Source organism: Falco peregrinus, chromosome 2 (assembly GCF_023634155.1).
Source record: "Falco peregrinus isolate bFalPer1 chromosome 2, bFalPer1.pri, whole genome shotgun sequence".
NCBI lineage: Eukaryota > Metazoa > Chordata > Aves > Falconiformes > Falconidae > Falco > Falco peregrinus.
In genome coordinates, this window is record NC_073722.1 from 59,586,420 (window position 1) to 59,600,796 (window position 14,377).

Genomic DNA, 14,377 nt, shown 5'->3' on the forward strand with positions numbered 1-14,377 from the left:
AAAAATTTGACAGTTATTGAGTTCGATCAGAACTGGAAGTAGTGCATGCATGCCTTTAGGTGTGTATCTGCCTGTAAAACTTGCGAATGGCTTACAGTTTCAATGGCAACATTAATATTACTATCTACAGTTGTGTCCTCCACAGGGAAAATTTGATATTAAAGAGCTCATGGAAATCAAATATACTTGTCAAGTGCCCATCAGAAAAAAAAAAAGAAGAATATGTGTACTAAAAAATCATGAAAAAAGGTTGCAATGAAAATTGAGATAATTAAGATGCAAAGAAATGAGAAGACAGCAATCATTTTATTTCCAACTAAGAAACCTCAGGTCCACCAGTGCAACTCTGTAAGCACACGTGAACTAAGATTTTTTTCCAGCCTCTTCATAGAAAAATGGCGCAACCTAAAGTGAGACTACTGATTACATGGCTTTGTTGTTCCTTCGCAGCTCTATCGCTTCCAGTAAGACCATTTTTGATGGACACTGGCAAATATATATAGTTTATGAATGAGACACCTGCAACCCAAAGAAAATTATTAGTATATGAACGTCATGTAGGGATGCAGCATTTTACCAGTAAGAATGTATGAAACTTAGCTGTAATAAACAGAAAATGTCAACGTAAACAATTTTCCATTGTTGGTCCAAAACAGTTTCAGAGCAACCTTTACATGTATGTGACCTCAAAAATACAGAGAACATAGGATTTTATCTTTCAGTGCATGTGTACTTAGACAAGCCCACTTGCCCAGTCCATCAGGAATGCGCTTATTTAGCCCACGTGTGCAAATGAAGTTAAGCATGCTATATAGAGGTATGGTATATAGAGGTGTTCGTGTTACAGCAGCCTAGCGAGTACCACAGAACTAGCCTGTTGGGCGGAGCATGTGTTCCCACAAGGATACACCTTTCTGCCACCACTGAAAAAAATGATTAGCCTATGTCAGCGCACAGCATTATGACTTTGTATACCAAAGGAAAGCAGAACCCAAACTTCACTTTGCAGCCCTGCATCCCCGTGGATCACCGTGAAGCTAGTCTGTATTACATCGCCGTAGGCGTGTTAGGTAGAACGTACTTTTCGTTGGATCCTAGTGATGGATCTAAACGACTACGGCTAGTAAGAGCCTAAAACTGCCTAAGCCCCACGCCGTGTCGGCAGTCTCGAACTGCGTGAATTACACACTTCACGTCAGCATCCCGAGTAACGCCAAGCACGACGGGCGGGCCCCGCCGCGGCGCGGCAGGGTCGGGTCGGCGGCAGCCGGTGAGGGGGACGCAATCCCGCCGCCCGGTTGCGCGGCCGCGCCGCGGGCTCCGCGCACAGAGACCCCCGGGCAGCGCGGGACGTGCGGCCGCCAGCAGGAGCCGATGCCACTTAAGTGAGATGCAGCCGAGGTCCAACGCACGTCCGAGCGCTGCTGCTCGGCGGGGCGGCCCGGGAGGGTGGGAGGCGGCGGGGGCGTCCCTTGCGCTTCGCCGCCGGGATGCTGCCGGGGCGCCCCGCCGGCGCGGAGCGGGAGGACGGGACGGGACGGGACGGAGGGGGCTGACCCCCGGCCGCACCGCTCCCCTCCCAGCCCGCTCCTGCCGCCGGCGGCACGTGCCGGCGCGGGTCCCCGACCACCCCCGGGGCTGCCGCCGCGGAGACGCCGGGTCGGGACGGCGGCCCCGTGCCCCCCGCCCCCTTACCTGTGCTGCAGCCCCACCAGCCCCAGCGTGATCACATGGGGCACGTCCAGCTCCGTCGGCCACACGCCGGAGGCGATGCAGCCGAACACGCCGCACTCCTCCCGGATGCCCAGCTCCTCCAGCTCCATGGTGCGGGCGGCACGTGGCGGCGGGTGGCCCCGGACCCCCTCCCGCTCCCGGTCCCGCTCCCGGTCCCGCTGTGGCGGCTCCCGCGCGCTCCTACCGGCGCCGCGCGCAGCCTACAGCGCCGCGCCGCGCGGGGCCGCCGGTAGCCTGCCCGTGCGGCCTCTCATTTACATACGGGGGGGCCCCGGCCCCACACCGCCGCCTCGCCCGTCCCCTCCCCGCCCCTGCCCCGCTCCCCGCCGGGCCCGCGACCCCGGGCCCGCCGCCCCCGCCGGGCGCCACAAGCCGGGGGGGTGTTTGCCCGCGGGGCGCGGGGGGCCGGGGGCCGGGCGCGGCGCGGCGCCGGCATTGGCCGGGCAGCAGGCCGGGGCCGTGTTTGCACGGGGGTGGGGGGGGGCCGGGGCTCGCCCGGGGGGCTCGGCGGGGCGGAGAGGGGCCAGGGCCGCCCCCGCCGCGTTGGGCGGCGATTGGCGGGCGGCGCCGCTGCCCGCTGCCCCGCCTGCCCGCCCCTTCCGCCAGCCCCTTCTTACCCCGGCGGCGGGGCCCGGCGGCGGTGCTGAGTCTCTCCTCTGTGCCCTAGGTGCCCGCTCCCGCCGCCGCCGCCGTGGCCATGGCCCCCGCAGCATCAGGTAACGGCCCGCTCCCTGCGGGGCGCCGGTAACGGTCGGGGGGTGCCGGGCCGCTGCCCGCTCCGCCGTGCTCGGGGTGCGGCGCTTGGCGGAGAGAGCCCTTTCCCCGCAAAGTTTTATTTGGGGGGGTGGGGTGGTCAGTGTGGGTGTCCGCGCCCCGGCCGGCGGGAGGGAGGGCGCGGCTGCTCCCGTCCCGCAGCAGGGGCGGCGAGCGGCAGGTGAACGCTTCGGGGCGAACTTCGCGCCTCGCCCGCTACGGGGGGGGGGGGGGGGGGGCGGGCGGGACGGGGGACGTCGGGGTCCTGCCGCTGCGGGCGGGCGGGGGTCCTGCTGCGGGCGGCTGCCGTGCCCGCCCGCGCCGTTCGGCTGCCCGAGCTTCGGGCTTGTCCCGGTGCTTACAAAAAAAAAAAAAAAAAGCAACCCCCCGCGGACGGGTAGAAGCGCTGCTCCAGCGCGCACGCCGCAGCCCCGGCCCAGCAGCGTGCAGGCGGGCGCCGCGGGCACGGCCGCGTCCAGCGGGGCTGCTCCCGCTGAACGGGGGCGCGGGGCAGGGTTTTGGGGCGATTGCTGTCGCCCTCGCTGCTCGGGGGGGAACCTGGCCCAGCTGCCCCGCAGGGGGGCTTAGCCTGCCCTTCGGGGTCACTGCAGCGCGGGATGCTGCCGGGTCCCGCTTTGCACGCAGCCGCTAAAGTATGCGGGCTCGGTGCACTTGCACGCGCAAGGGAAAACTTTTTTTCCGCCTAATTTTTTAAATTATTTCTAGACCTGAAACTTGGTAAAAAAGTTAATGAAGGGAAAACGAAAGAAGTGTACGAGCTGCCAGATATCCCGGGATGTGTTCTCATGCAGTCGAAAGACCAAATAACAGCGGGAAACGCGGCCAGGAAGGACCGAATGGAGGGGAAGGCTGCCATTTCCAACACGACAACTAGCTGTGTGTTCCAGCTGCTTCAAGAAGCCGGTAAGTATTTCAAAGGTGGAATACGTGCCTGGATATCATGGATATTGTTGCAACACAGTATTATTTCTGTATATTGGTTTATCCTGCCTTGAGGCTGTAATGGGTTTTTGGAATGCTTTTTCTATTAGATTTTAGTTACACTCTTCCCTCTGGTACTACAGATCTGGGTAGGTGATTTCTTCATTTGGAAGATGAGACTATCTACTGAAGTAATCTTCTAATCGCAGATAACACTAATTTTTCTTGTTTGGACGCACCCCTCCTAATCCTCCTCTGTACTTGTCAGTTCTCCCCTCCCTCCGTGCCCTCTTGCCTGGAATACCGGACTAGATGCATCTCCTGCATAGAAATCACTGCTAGCTAATGGCACTACCAGACCTGTATCTAAGCTGTTTGAAATTTGTGTATTAAGGTTAAAAGATTAAATCAGAGTACCTTTTTATATTTTTATTTTCCCTTTCAGTTGTGTGCTATATCAATTTAAAGTTTCTGTATGATTTGTACTTATATGCATTTGCGATACAGTCCTCTTAAGTGTTTATCAGCCCAATTTAATGTATCGGGAACAATGCTTGCTTCTAAAAACCTCAAAATATTTCTGACGTTACAAGTGAGTTTTCATGGAGTACCTAACTAACTTGAATTACTCGAGTAAGTTTTGCACCAAGCTTCCAAAAATGGAGCCCGTATCTTTGCCTTGAAAAAGTATTTTAAACTGTCTCTTTGCAACATGCGTACTTCTCAGGAATTTGCGCTGGTGGGTTTCTAACTTGAATCTGCAAATGGTACTATAACACAAGTAGGTACCAGTAAACTTGGTTAAGGCCACTTATAGTTGTGCGCTCAGCACACTTCAAAGCATTCTTGTAGAAGTCTCGCAAAGACTGCTTCAAGTATCAGCTGAGTTACAGCTTGTAACAAATACAAGTTTTAGAGTAGTAACAGATGGTCAAACAGTAAAGGCCTACTATGTTTCATATGTGGGGAAGAGAAAGATGGTTTCTATAGAGTTTTATCTCCCGTATCTTTGTGCAAGTAGTACTTAAAATATGGGCTGAGACAAAGATAAGTCATTTGGTGTAATCCTCAGTCACTGGCTTTTTTGAGAAGCGTATTGTGCATGCGGTACAAAGTAGCCTCCAAGGTCTGTCTTTCTGATGATATTTGTGGTTGATTACCAGTTTTCATTTAGGAATCTTTAATGAGATGTTTTGCCCAATTCTTAAATGGCAACAGATAAGATAACAATAAAAATAGTATACAGATATAAACTATGAATGTGAAGAAGCCATGCTGCAGACCTCTCAAAGGTCCTCAGTAACTTCAGGTGCTGTGGGAAAAATGTGCGGAGTAAAGTGTAGCTGCATTTTAAAGCAACAAAAGAACTTTCAGGGTTCTTCTACAGTTTGCTTATTTGACTGGCATAAATTGCAGATAATGTGAATGCCTTATTGTATAGGTAGTTTGTTTGCTTTGCGCAACTCTTCTTAACCTAGCCTTTCAAAGGTGATGATTTACAAAGTTCTGTTAAAGTTTCTCTCCGTTTATAAAAGCTACTGTCGGCCCTTTAAAAGCATGCATCTGCACTGGTGAAAAATGTAGTAGTAAACCATGTAGGGGCCTTAATGCCTGGATTTGGAAGTGACTTAATGTGCAGTTGATTATTTAAATCATTCTGGCCTTGAGGGCAGTGCAATAAAATCTAAGGAGTCAATGCTAATACTATATTTTAAGACTTTAATTCTTCATGGCTCTGGAAGTGGAATAGAATACAGCTACAGTGCCTATCTACGTGTGTTTGCTGGCCCTGGTTAGTATGGGGTCATCTTAGAATTATGTGAGAAGGTTGACTTGCTGCAGCAGGTTTGTGTGTGTGTGCTTCTGAGCCTGAAGGTCTTTTAGCTAACAAATCATGAAGATCTCGTGTCCTAAATAAATATTAGTTTGTAATGAAAGTGAGGACTAAGTCATTCTCTTCCTTATCCATCCTCCTTTATTGAACAAAGTAGTCAAGATTGCTGTGCTCCCTAGCTCCTTTGAAAGTCTCCAGTTACTGTTCCTTGTAAAATGGATCTTCCACTAGAGAGCCTGGTTGGGTACTTGGTTGCTGCTAACTTTTGTTTACAAATAAACCATACGGAGGGATAGATAATTTTTTTGGAAGCTCTGTGAACAAAATTATTTGCAAGAATAGGATTTCTGACCAGAGCATAAGGTTCTGAGCTACAAGCGAGTGTTGTATGATAAAACAGGCAAAACTAGTGACTTGTGGAAGCTAACAACATTGATTGCCTTTTGCAAGGTCAGAGTGGGCTTAAAATACCCTGAAGAGATTCAGGGTGTCCGTTAAATCCAGAGAACAAGATTCAGTTGTACTTAAAGATGGTTGTGACTGTTGTCTCAACTGTGGGGTGTGTTTAGTAATGAGACTAAGCATCTATCTTTGTATTTAGGAATTAAAACAGCTTTTGTCAGGAAACAGAGTGACACAGCATTCATAGCAGCTCACTGTGAAATGATCCCAATTGAATGGGTGTGCAGAAGAATTGCTACTGGTTCCTTCCTCAAAAGAAACCCTGGTGTCAAAGAAGGATATAAGTTTTACCCACCCAAAATTGAGATGTTTTACAAGGTAAGTTTCCTTTCCTGTGATGTTAATCAAACTTAAACAGAGAGAGAACTCTGTATCTCCTTTTAAAATGTTGACAAATTAAGCCAGTAATGCTCATATTGCTGGTAGCTTTGCCATACTGACGTTTTTGCGCATTCTTGTCCAACAGCTATTTTTGTCTAAAGTGCATATAATGTAATACTGCCTTACAGGGCCATCAAAGAATAAGAAGCCAAACGGTACATAAACCAGAAACTTGTTTTATTTAGAATGTAAGGATTTTTTAGGTGTAAGCTAAGGCATCAGTTGAAATTGATGTGTTCATACATTTGGAGAAATTAAACAGTTACTGCATGGTAAGGGTAAGTAGCTAGCTAGGCACTTAGCATTCTGAACTTCTTTAGGAATGTGTGCTGAAAGAAGTATCTTGTGAACTATGACCTAGAGTGCTGTTTGTAGTGTACCCTGTCACTTGTGGGGCACTGTCCAAACTTGAAGTGCTTTTAAAGATGTTCAGGTGTTACAGCAAGTGTTTTCAATGTTGCTGTCACTTTTTTTCACTGCTAATCATAAAATACTAGTGTAAAGCCTGGGTTTGTTTGTTTGTTTGTTTTTTTAAAACCCAAACAAATCCTAGTATTTTCTAATGGTTATTTTCATCTTGTAGCCAGCTTAAATTACATGATGTATATGTTCCGGTTTTCTTAACAGGATGATGCTAATAATGATCCACAGTGGTCTGAGGAACAGCTGATTGAAGCAAAATTCTGTTTTGCTGGACTTACTATTGGCCAGACTGAAGTAGATATAATGGCTCGTTCTACTCAAGCCATTTTTGAAATCTTGGAAAAATCATGGCAGCCTCAAAACTGCACTCTGGTAGACCTGAAGGTATAAGTCTGATTTCTTGTTGATCCTAGATCTGACAAAGTATATCACTATATAGTTCCTAAATTGGGATTCTTACTGTCTTTTTTAGATTGAATTTGGTGTTAATATTCTGACAAAAGAAATTGTTCTTGCTGATGTTATTGATAATGACTCATGGAGACTGTGGCCGTCAGGAGACAGAAGCCAGCAGAAGGACAAACAGGTAGTGTTTTAATCTTTACCTTCCAAGTCGCTTGGGAAGGAGAATGAAAAAACATGAACCCTATAGTTAAACATCTGCTTTCAGAGTGGCTTTTTCTGGATAGTTTTATCTTGTTAGAGTAGCTTATAAGGTACATAATGCCCAAGCCTATTTTCATTAAATAGTTGATCTGGTTTATGGTAGAAAATCCTCTGCCTGTATATCTTCAGTAGGAATGCCCAACAGCACTATTGACTGGAGCTTCCAGGGGTAATAAGAATTTTTGACTTGTTGTGCAGGTAACAGAATAGTTGGATAACAAATTGGTAGGAATAATAGAAGATTTGGTTCCCAGGTCTGCCTCCAAGTTTCTCTGTTTATTCAGCGTGGTATCGTCTAGTAGTAGAGAACTGGTGACACATAAGAGGGATCTTGCCGGGAGGATGCTTCTCAACATTATTTTGGTTAAGCTTGAATTCACTATTCAGTTGTCTTAAGTGTTACTAACAGACTGTCCACATATGAGGGGCTGCAAACAAACATAAGTTTGAAATAAAACTTGTCCTATATTTAAATTTGTAGCAGTTACACTTGTCAAATATCTCTGACTTACCAGATAGTAGTTATGAAAGAGCAAAGGTTTGTGAATGTTGCTGCCATGGAGCTTCTGTGACAGTTGTTGAGACTAGTAACAGAGAGCCTGTGAGAGAACGTGGCTGTAAGCCACAGGGCAAGATTTCAAAGGGGATGGGGGGTGTATTACTCTTAAATTAGGAAGCAGAACTGCTCTATTGCTTACTTTACCTGAATTATGTAGTAGCATACTCAAGTTAATTGCTCTGACAGTGCTTTTGCTCATCTCCCTAAAATAAGGTATGTGGTAATATCATGCAGAACATAGGTTGGCTAGTGCAGACAATCATGTCGTTGCAAATCCAATTTTTAAAATGTTGTGTATCTTTCCTTAAATTCACCCTTTGAGAAGCTTCCAAACCCTTGGTACCCTTGTGGCTGAAAGCCTTGCATGTTGCAGACAGCTATGAATAGTAATGTAGAAGGTTGTTTAATGAAGAACCATCTCAGTAGATGTAAATAGCTCTTGCTTCCATATCTACTCTCCCGTGTCTATACCAATCTCTTGCTCTCCTTCCTGTGGAGTTTCTAGAAACTGCATAAATATTCCAGTTGGGGTATCCTTATGAATTATGGTAGCAAAATGAGTGCTTTGTGTACCCAAAACACTTAACTTTTTTTGTCTTTTCAGTCCTACCGGGACCTGAAAGAAGTGACTCCTGAAGCACTGCAGATGGTCAAGAGAAACTTTGAATGGGTTGCAGAAAGAGTGGAGGTATCTGTTTTTAAAAAAATGTATATAGACTTTGATAACTGCACATCTTCAGGCCTGTTGACTGCTTTTTCCTCCCGCCCCCCCCCGGCCTCCTTCATTTTTTTCCCCAGTTGCTTCTGAAAACAAAGAGCCAAGGTAGAGTGGTAGTGTTGATGGGATCTCCTTCTGACCTGAGTCACTGTGAAAAAATAAAAAAGGCATGTGCAGCCTTTGGAATTCCTTGTGAGTTAAGAGTGACGTCTGCTCACAAAGGGCCAGATGAAACCCTGAGGATCAAAGCAGAGTATGAAGGTAAATGCCATAGAACTACTGATTTGGATTGAAACGGTATCGTGTTCGAGAATTCCTTGGCAACTTAAGGATTTGTGTAGGTGTTTTTCCATGTTCTGTCAAACAGAACACCAAGGTGTTACAATGCTGTTCTACTCTTGCTAATTACACAGTGAGAAGCTATAGACTTCACTAAGCAGTTGGAGTAATGCGTTGTCCTACTGCGCAGCCACAACTTCCTTTACCCAAAGCCTAACCCAGTACCAGAACTATTTTGCCCGAGCCTGATTATGTTAATGCACCTATGGTAGCATCTTGCTGGTGATGCTGGCCATTCTGAAACAAGGAGGGGTGACAGAACTATTTATTTTTGTGGGAGTGTACTTTCTGCTCTGTGAAACTACAGATGTGGTAACAGAGAAGCACTTTGAGGTGAACTGTGTATGATTTAAGGAGAGGAGGAACACTTAAAGGTGGCAGAGGTTTAATGGCTGCTACACAGCTAAGCAGCACCTATTCTTCTGGTACTGAGACTTCCCCTCAGAGGCAGACATGCTGACTTCAGCTATGGGAAAGCGTAGCTGGGATTTAAGGCTGCGAGATTTAGAAGATATTTATGTAAAAGGGGAAATTAGCACTAGAATTTTGTGTCCATGTAACGGAATTGACAAAATAACTGCAAACAGAATTGTGGCCTCTGATACAACGTTCCCACAAAAGCAAGTGGTACAGAAGAAGGTAGATGTCTTATTTCTGAATGCCTTCCTCCCCTCCAGGAGATGGAATCCCAACAGTGTTTGTTGCAGTAGCTGGCAGAAGCAACGGTTTGGGGCCAGTAATGTCTGGTAACACTGCTTACCCAGTTGTCAACTGTCCTCCGCTCTCAGCTGACTGGGGTACTCAGGATGTGTGGTCTTCACTCAGACTACCCAGCGGTAGGATGATCTTAAACTTCTGCTCTTGTTCTGACCTAGTTCTATTTTTGTTCTTGTTCTAGCTGCATACATATACAAACACATACATGACAAAACACTGGAAGAGGAGCTGGATATAGTACTGAACAAAATCTTTGAAATATCTTGCACATAGTCTTTGACTTTTTGATAGCAAAAAGCCCAGCAGGCAGAGCAAAGATTGCATAGGAATAATCTTCAGAAAGATGTAAACCATGGCTCATCCTTGCCTAACATTCCAGTTTGAAATTGGAGTTGGTATTAATGGTAATTTAAATAATGGAATTTTGTTCTAGAGCAGTGTTTTCCATATGATTAATTATCTTTCTCCACAATTGGTGTAGGTAAGGGCTTAATTCTGTTACTTCAGTGCATTGCTACCTGTATGATTCTTGACTTAGTGACTTGAATGGATGCTTGGCAACTAGGAGGCCCAGAAGTCTGTTAGCTTTGTACAAGGAGAGTCATTTGGCATGCTGGCTTCTGGTTTAAAATGCCGTGAAGCAGTTCTGTTAGAAGTAGTGGAACACAGGACACTTCACTAGCTCTAAAACCAGATCATGTGGTTCCTGGAGGCTGAAACAAACATTGTCTTAAATTGTTCTTCAGAAGCAGGTGTGTGTGGGTTTTTTAACTGTAAAATATGGTTTGGTAAGTGGCACTCTTCTCTCTGCAGGTCTTGGCTGTCCTACTACGCTGTCACCTGACGGAGCTGCCCAGTTTGCTGCCCAGATATTTGGGTTAAACAACCATCTGGTGTGGGCCAAACTGCGATCAAACATGTTAAACACCTGGATCTCCTTGAAGCAGGCTGACAAAAAACTTCGAGAGTGCACCTTGTAAGTCATACTAACAAGTAACTTTTATCAGTTATGCAAAGATAATGGCGTGCATATTCATTCATATTAGGATTTACATTTGGATGAGCTGAAAGTCCTGCATCCTTTCTTACAGAAGAAAGCATTATTAGAGCAGCAGATGAAGTCTGTTTTGTCCTCATCCTTCCCTTGTGTATTTTTTTAATGTGACAGCTAAGGAAAAGATGGGGAAGTAGTATTTTAGGTATCTTTCTGTTGCTCCAAAATGGTGCTGTTCTGCTCTTTAGTGTATACTGTTAACTACAGACTGTCAAGAAAATGATTTGGTGCGATCTAAATAGAATCCAACTAGTCTTCTCTATTTCTGTAACAGTAATATTCTTCCATAGTAATAATGTATGTCTTGAACCTTATTAACTCAACTGGACCGCTAACTAGAGCCACTGCTGATGCTGTTCTGCTTGCAATGATGGTATGCTTTCTTTAGCAATAAAATGGCAACATATCCTGTATAAATAGGAAAAGGGGCTGGAAAAATGTTTTAAGAGCCTGGAATAAATACCTGCCTTATTTAAATAATTTATATGCATACATGTATTTTTTAAAAAATATGTGTGTGTATATGTACCCCATTGATACTTTCTGAAATGATGTGATAAAGTTGAAACCAATTTTCTTGTTCATACCAAGCTATAAATACAAATGGTTTGTGAGCTGTAACTAGGCTTGTTGCCTGTTTGCTGTAACTCTTGCCTAGTCCAGTCTTTGCCCTTTTATATACTAGGCAGATCTCTACCTTCAATAGTTCTAAAGGGCCTACATGATGTTGTCAAACTGTCTTCATACACTTCAATAACTCTAGCTATGACATATCTGTATTTCCTCACTCTGTTTCTATGGAAATTTTGCTGAACTGAAAGGGGGGAATAAATATAAAGCAAAAAAGTACTGGGGGGAAGTTAAGCATGACTGTCTTGTCTTTGCACACACCAATCTTCTGAGTAGGTATGATTCTAACAAATATGCAATTACTTGAGGTATGTAACACTTATGCTTTTACAATTATAAATAAACTATTGAATTCAAAGCTTCATGGAGATTTACTGAATACACTCAAAAACTAGCAATCAGCTGTAGAATGTAAATTCAGGGCCTTAAGTTAGATGATAATTGTGTTAAAAAAAAAAAAAACAAACAAAAAACCACAAACAAAAAAAACCCCAAACAAAAAAAAAAACCAAACACCACCACCCCCCCCACACACACACACAAAACAAACAAAAAAAACCTGCACAGAATGGTATTAGGTGACAGTCTTCTGGAAGATGATGTTCTACTACCGTGTCTCACTGTTCCTGGAAGCTGTGTTGCTTTGGTCCTAATGTACTGCTTTATGATTGTGTGGTAGGTCATGCTTACCCATAATCCAGTTCCTTGCACTAAATGCCACTGCTGGCTTTCTGCTTAACCGGAAGGGACCACATCTTATCCATAGTTGTATGGAAGAGCTCTTAGCAGTGCTTTCTTCTGGAGTTAAGTGGCAGGAGTTTTAAAATTCATCAGCTCACACTAAAGCACAATAACTAGAACTCTTTTCTTGGTCTTGAGGGCACTTGCTTTTCTAATGAATTTCTAAATGAAATGTCAATAACAGTGAGGGCTAGTGATGACAAAGAGGTTGAAATTCTTGGGTGGTGTACCATCTCTTCGGAAGCACTGATATAAAAATGAAGATCCTCAAGACAGTGGTTTTTAGCAAGCACTACTTACAAAGGTTGTACTCACCTGCATGCTTATGATGTCAGCTAGCTGTCCTAACAAGACAGTAGTATTCAACTAATAGAAAAATTAATGGGCAAAAAGAGATGAGTGCATGCTCTTTGTTTGTTTGTGTGAGTTGGGTCATATCTTGTAATTGGACAAGAACCAAAGCCAACAACTAAAGGAGACTGTGGCACTTCTTTCTCCTGGTGGCAGCAGCCTGCTAGCTCAGCTGTATAAGTATACATAACCTGGGGCTGAAGTTACACAAGAGGTAAAAGTGGCACTTCCTCTTCTTCCCATCCCTACCCAACACTACACTTGGTCTTGGCTCTGATCTGTAATCAATCTGACAAGTTCATTAGCTCCCTGGCTACCCCAGCACCATGGTGAGATGGACAACTGCAGCCAGGGATTTGTTTTGTGGGTTTCCCCCCACCCCCACCTGCATCACTGTGTGGTATTGCTGTCACTGCACAGTCCTTCCCCTTGCAGTGAAAAGTAGTAACAGACAATGGTTTGAGCATTACACCTGGAATATTCTGTACTGTCTTTAGTTACATTTCTCAGACTACTTGCACCCTGATTATACTAAACTAACTTGTAAAGTTGTGCCGGTTTATGCTGGGCATGAGCATGCTAAGTGCTTTAGTTGCCATAGAGATGGTCATTCTTCAGCTTCTGGCTGGGGTGGGTTGTCTGAGGGTGGTTTTTGTGCAGCTTGTGCTGAACTCTCAGATGCAAACCCTTGCTTGAGCTGTTGCCTTGCAAAGAAGTACTACAATGCAGCAGCTAGCATTAACAGTGCACGGCTGTGATCAGCAGGTAAAACCTACCAAGTCTGTCATACCTGCAGGGACTCCATATAGTTGTCCTAAAGGCTGAAGTGCTGCGTATCAGCTGTTTAGCTGGAAGTTTTACAAAGCTTTTGCTATGAAATGAAAATACTTCCCCTTGGTTCAGCATTCCGACTATTACACTGATGCAATAACTTGAGAATTTCTTCAGCCAGAAATTGCTCTTGTAGCACTTGCTTTTTTTTTTGTTCAATTTTAAAATCTATCCCAACAACTTCTTAAATAAAAAGTGCTTTTACCTTCACAAAAACTATTACACGGAGGGGTTACTGAAATTTATTTCCATTTTTAAAATTAAGTTGGGATACCTGTAATGAAAGTCTTAATTGTTAAGGACCTGATGTGAAACCTAGGACCCTGGTTTAGATCATTTCCTAATCGGCAGTTACTGGCTTAACAGTACATATTCTTGCAAGGTATCAGCAAGGAGCTATTTAGACTTGGCAGAGGAAGGTACCGAGGGCAGGACTTGTTTTACATCCTGCACTGCCTCAGGTACAGGTGAGTGGCACCTGGTGTTCACCCTTTATAACATCATTTCCTTTTCAAAAAAAGCCAACCCCAAACACCCATTCTGTAAAAATGAGGGGAAAACCAGCCCTGGCTTGCACTGATTTGTCCTCCGTCTGCAGTTCAAAGGTTAAGGCACTTCTTCAGGACCCTGAAGGTAAGGTTTTAATATCCTGTGCCTGTGGAGAATTGTGAGAAGCGAACTGAAGGCCTAGGAGAGGCTGTGAACTAGATTTCTTGGGGATGGCATTAAGGCACTCCCTGGTTTTGAAGCCTTTCTTTTTGGAAGCAATTGAAGTATTTCGTTCCCAAAGAAAAAAATCATGACTTCTCGCACCAGAGTAGGCATTTGAACCTCTTGTCACACACAGCCCCAGTGATTTCAGCAATGCAACTTAATTATGAAATAACCGTCAGAAATCTTGAACCATGATTCAAAATAAAATCAGACGTGCCTGTTCCACTGTATTTGGATCACATTGCAGTAGGCATCTCATACACATTTTTAGAGCACGCTTTCCTGTTCTAAACTTTTAGAAGCTTACATGTGAGAGTGCTCAACTTCTGGGCTTAGACAAAAATAAGGTAAGAATTGTTTGAACAATCAAGACTTGTTTCAAGGTATGTACGAGAACTTTTAATGTTTCATAGCAGGTTGATTAAAAAAAAAAACAACCAACAAACCAAAACCCCACAAACCCTGCATTTCCTGCAAAGCTTAAGTACCTCTAAAACTGGGTTGCAGTCCCAGTTCCCAAGACCTTAT

The 14,377-nt window shown here is 45.1% G+C and overlaps 2 protein-coding genes across 2 annotated transcripts in view; one reads left to right on the forward strand and one right to left on the reverse strand.

The window, feature by feature from the left end:
* Positions 1–1,970, reverse strand: part of PPAT (phosphoribosyl pyrophosphate amidotransferase) — a 54,248-nt gene extending 52,278 nt beyond the window's left edge. Inside the window, exon 1 of the mRNA XM_055795430.1 lies at positions 1,696–1,970. Within this exon, the coding sequence (XP_055651405.1) occupies positions 1,696–1,823 (128 nt within the window). The 5' untranslated portion in view covers positions 1,824–1,970. The remainder of the gene's footprint in view (positions 1–1,695) is intronic.
* A 347-nt stretch (positions 1,971–2,317) lies between these two features.
* LOC101919014 (phosphoribosylaminoimidazole carboxylase and phosphoribosylaminoimidazolesuccinocarboxamide synthase) lies at positions 2,318–11,570 on the forward strand. Its single transcript, XM_055795431.1, has 9 exons — positions 2,318–2,450; positions 3,214–3,411; positions 5,865–6,043; positions 6,734–6,913; positions 7,002–7,115; positions 8,359–8,442; positions 8,553–8,733; positions 9,489–9,647; positions 10,342–11,570. Exons 1-9 carry the CDS (start codon positions 2,432–2,434, stop codon positions 10,506–10,508), a joined length of 1,281 nt encoding a protein of 426 aa, XP_055651406.1. The 5' UTR covers positions 2,318–2,431; the 3' UTR covers positions 10,509–11,570.
* The last annotated feature ends 2,807 nt before the right edge of the window (positions 11,571–14,377 follow it).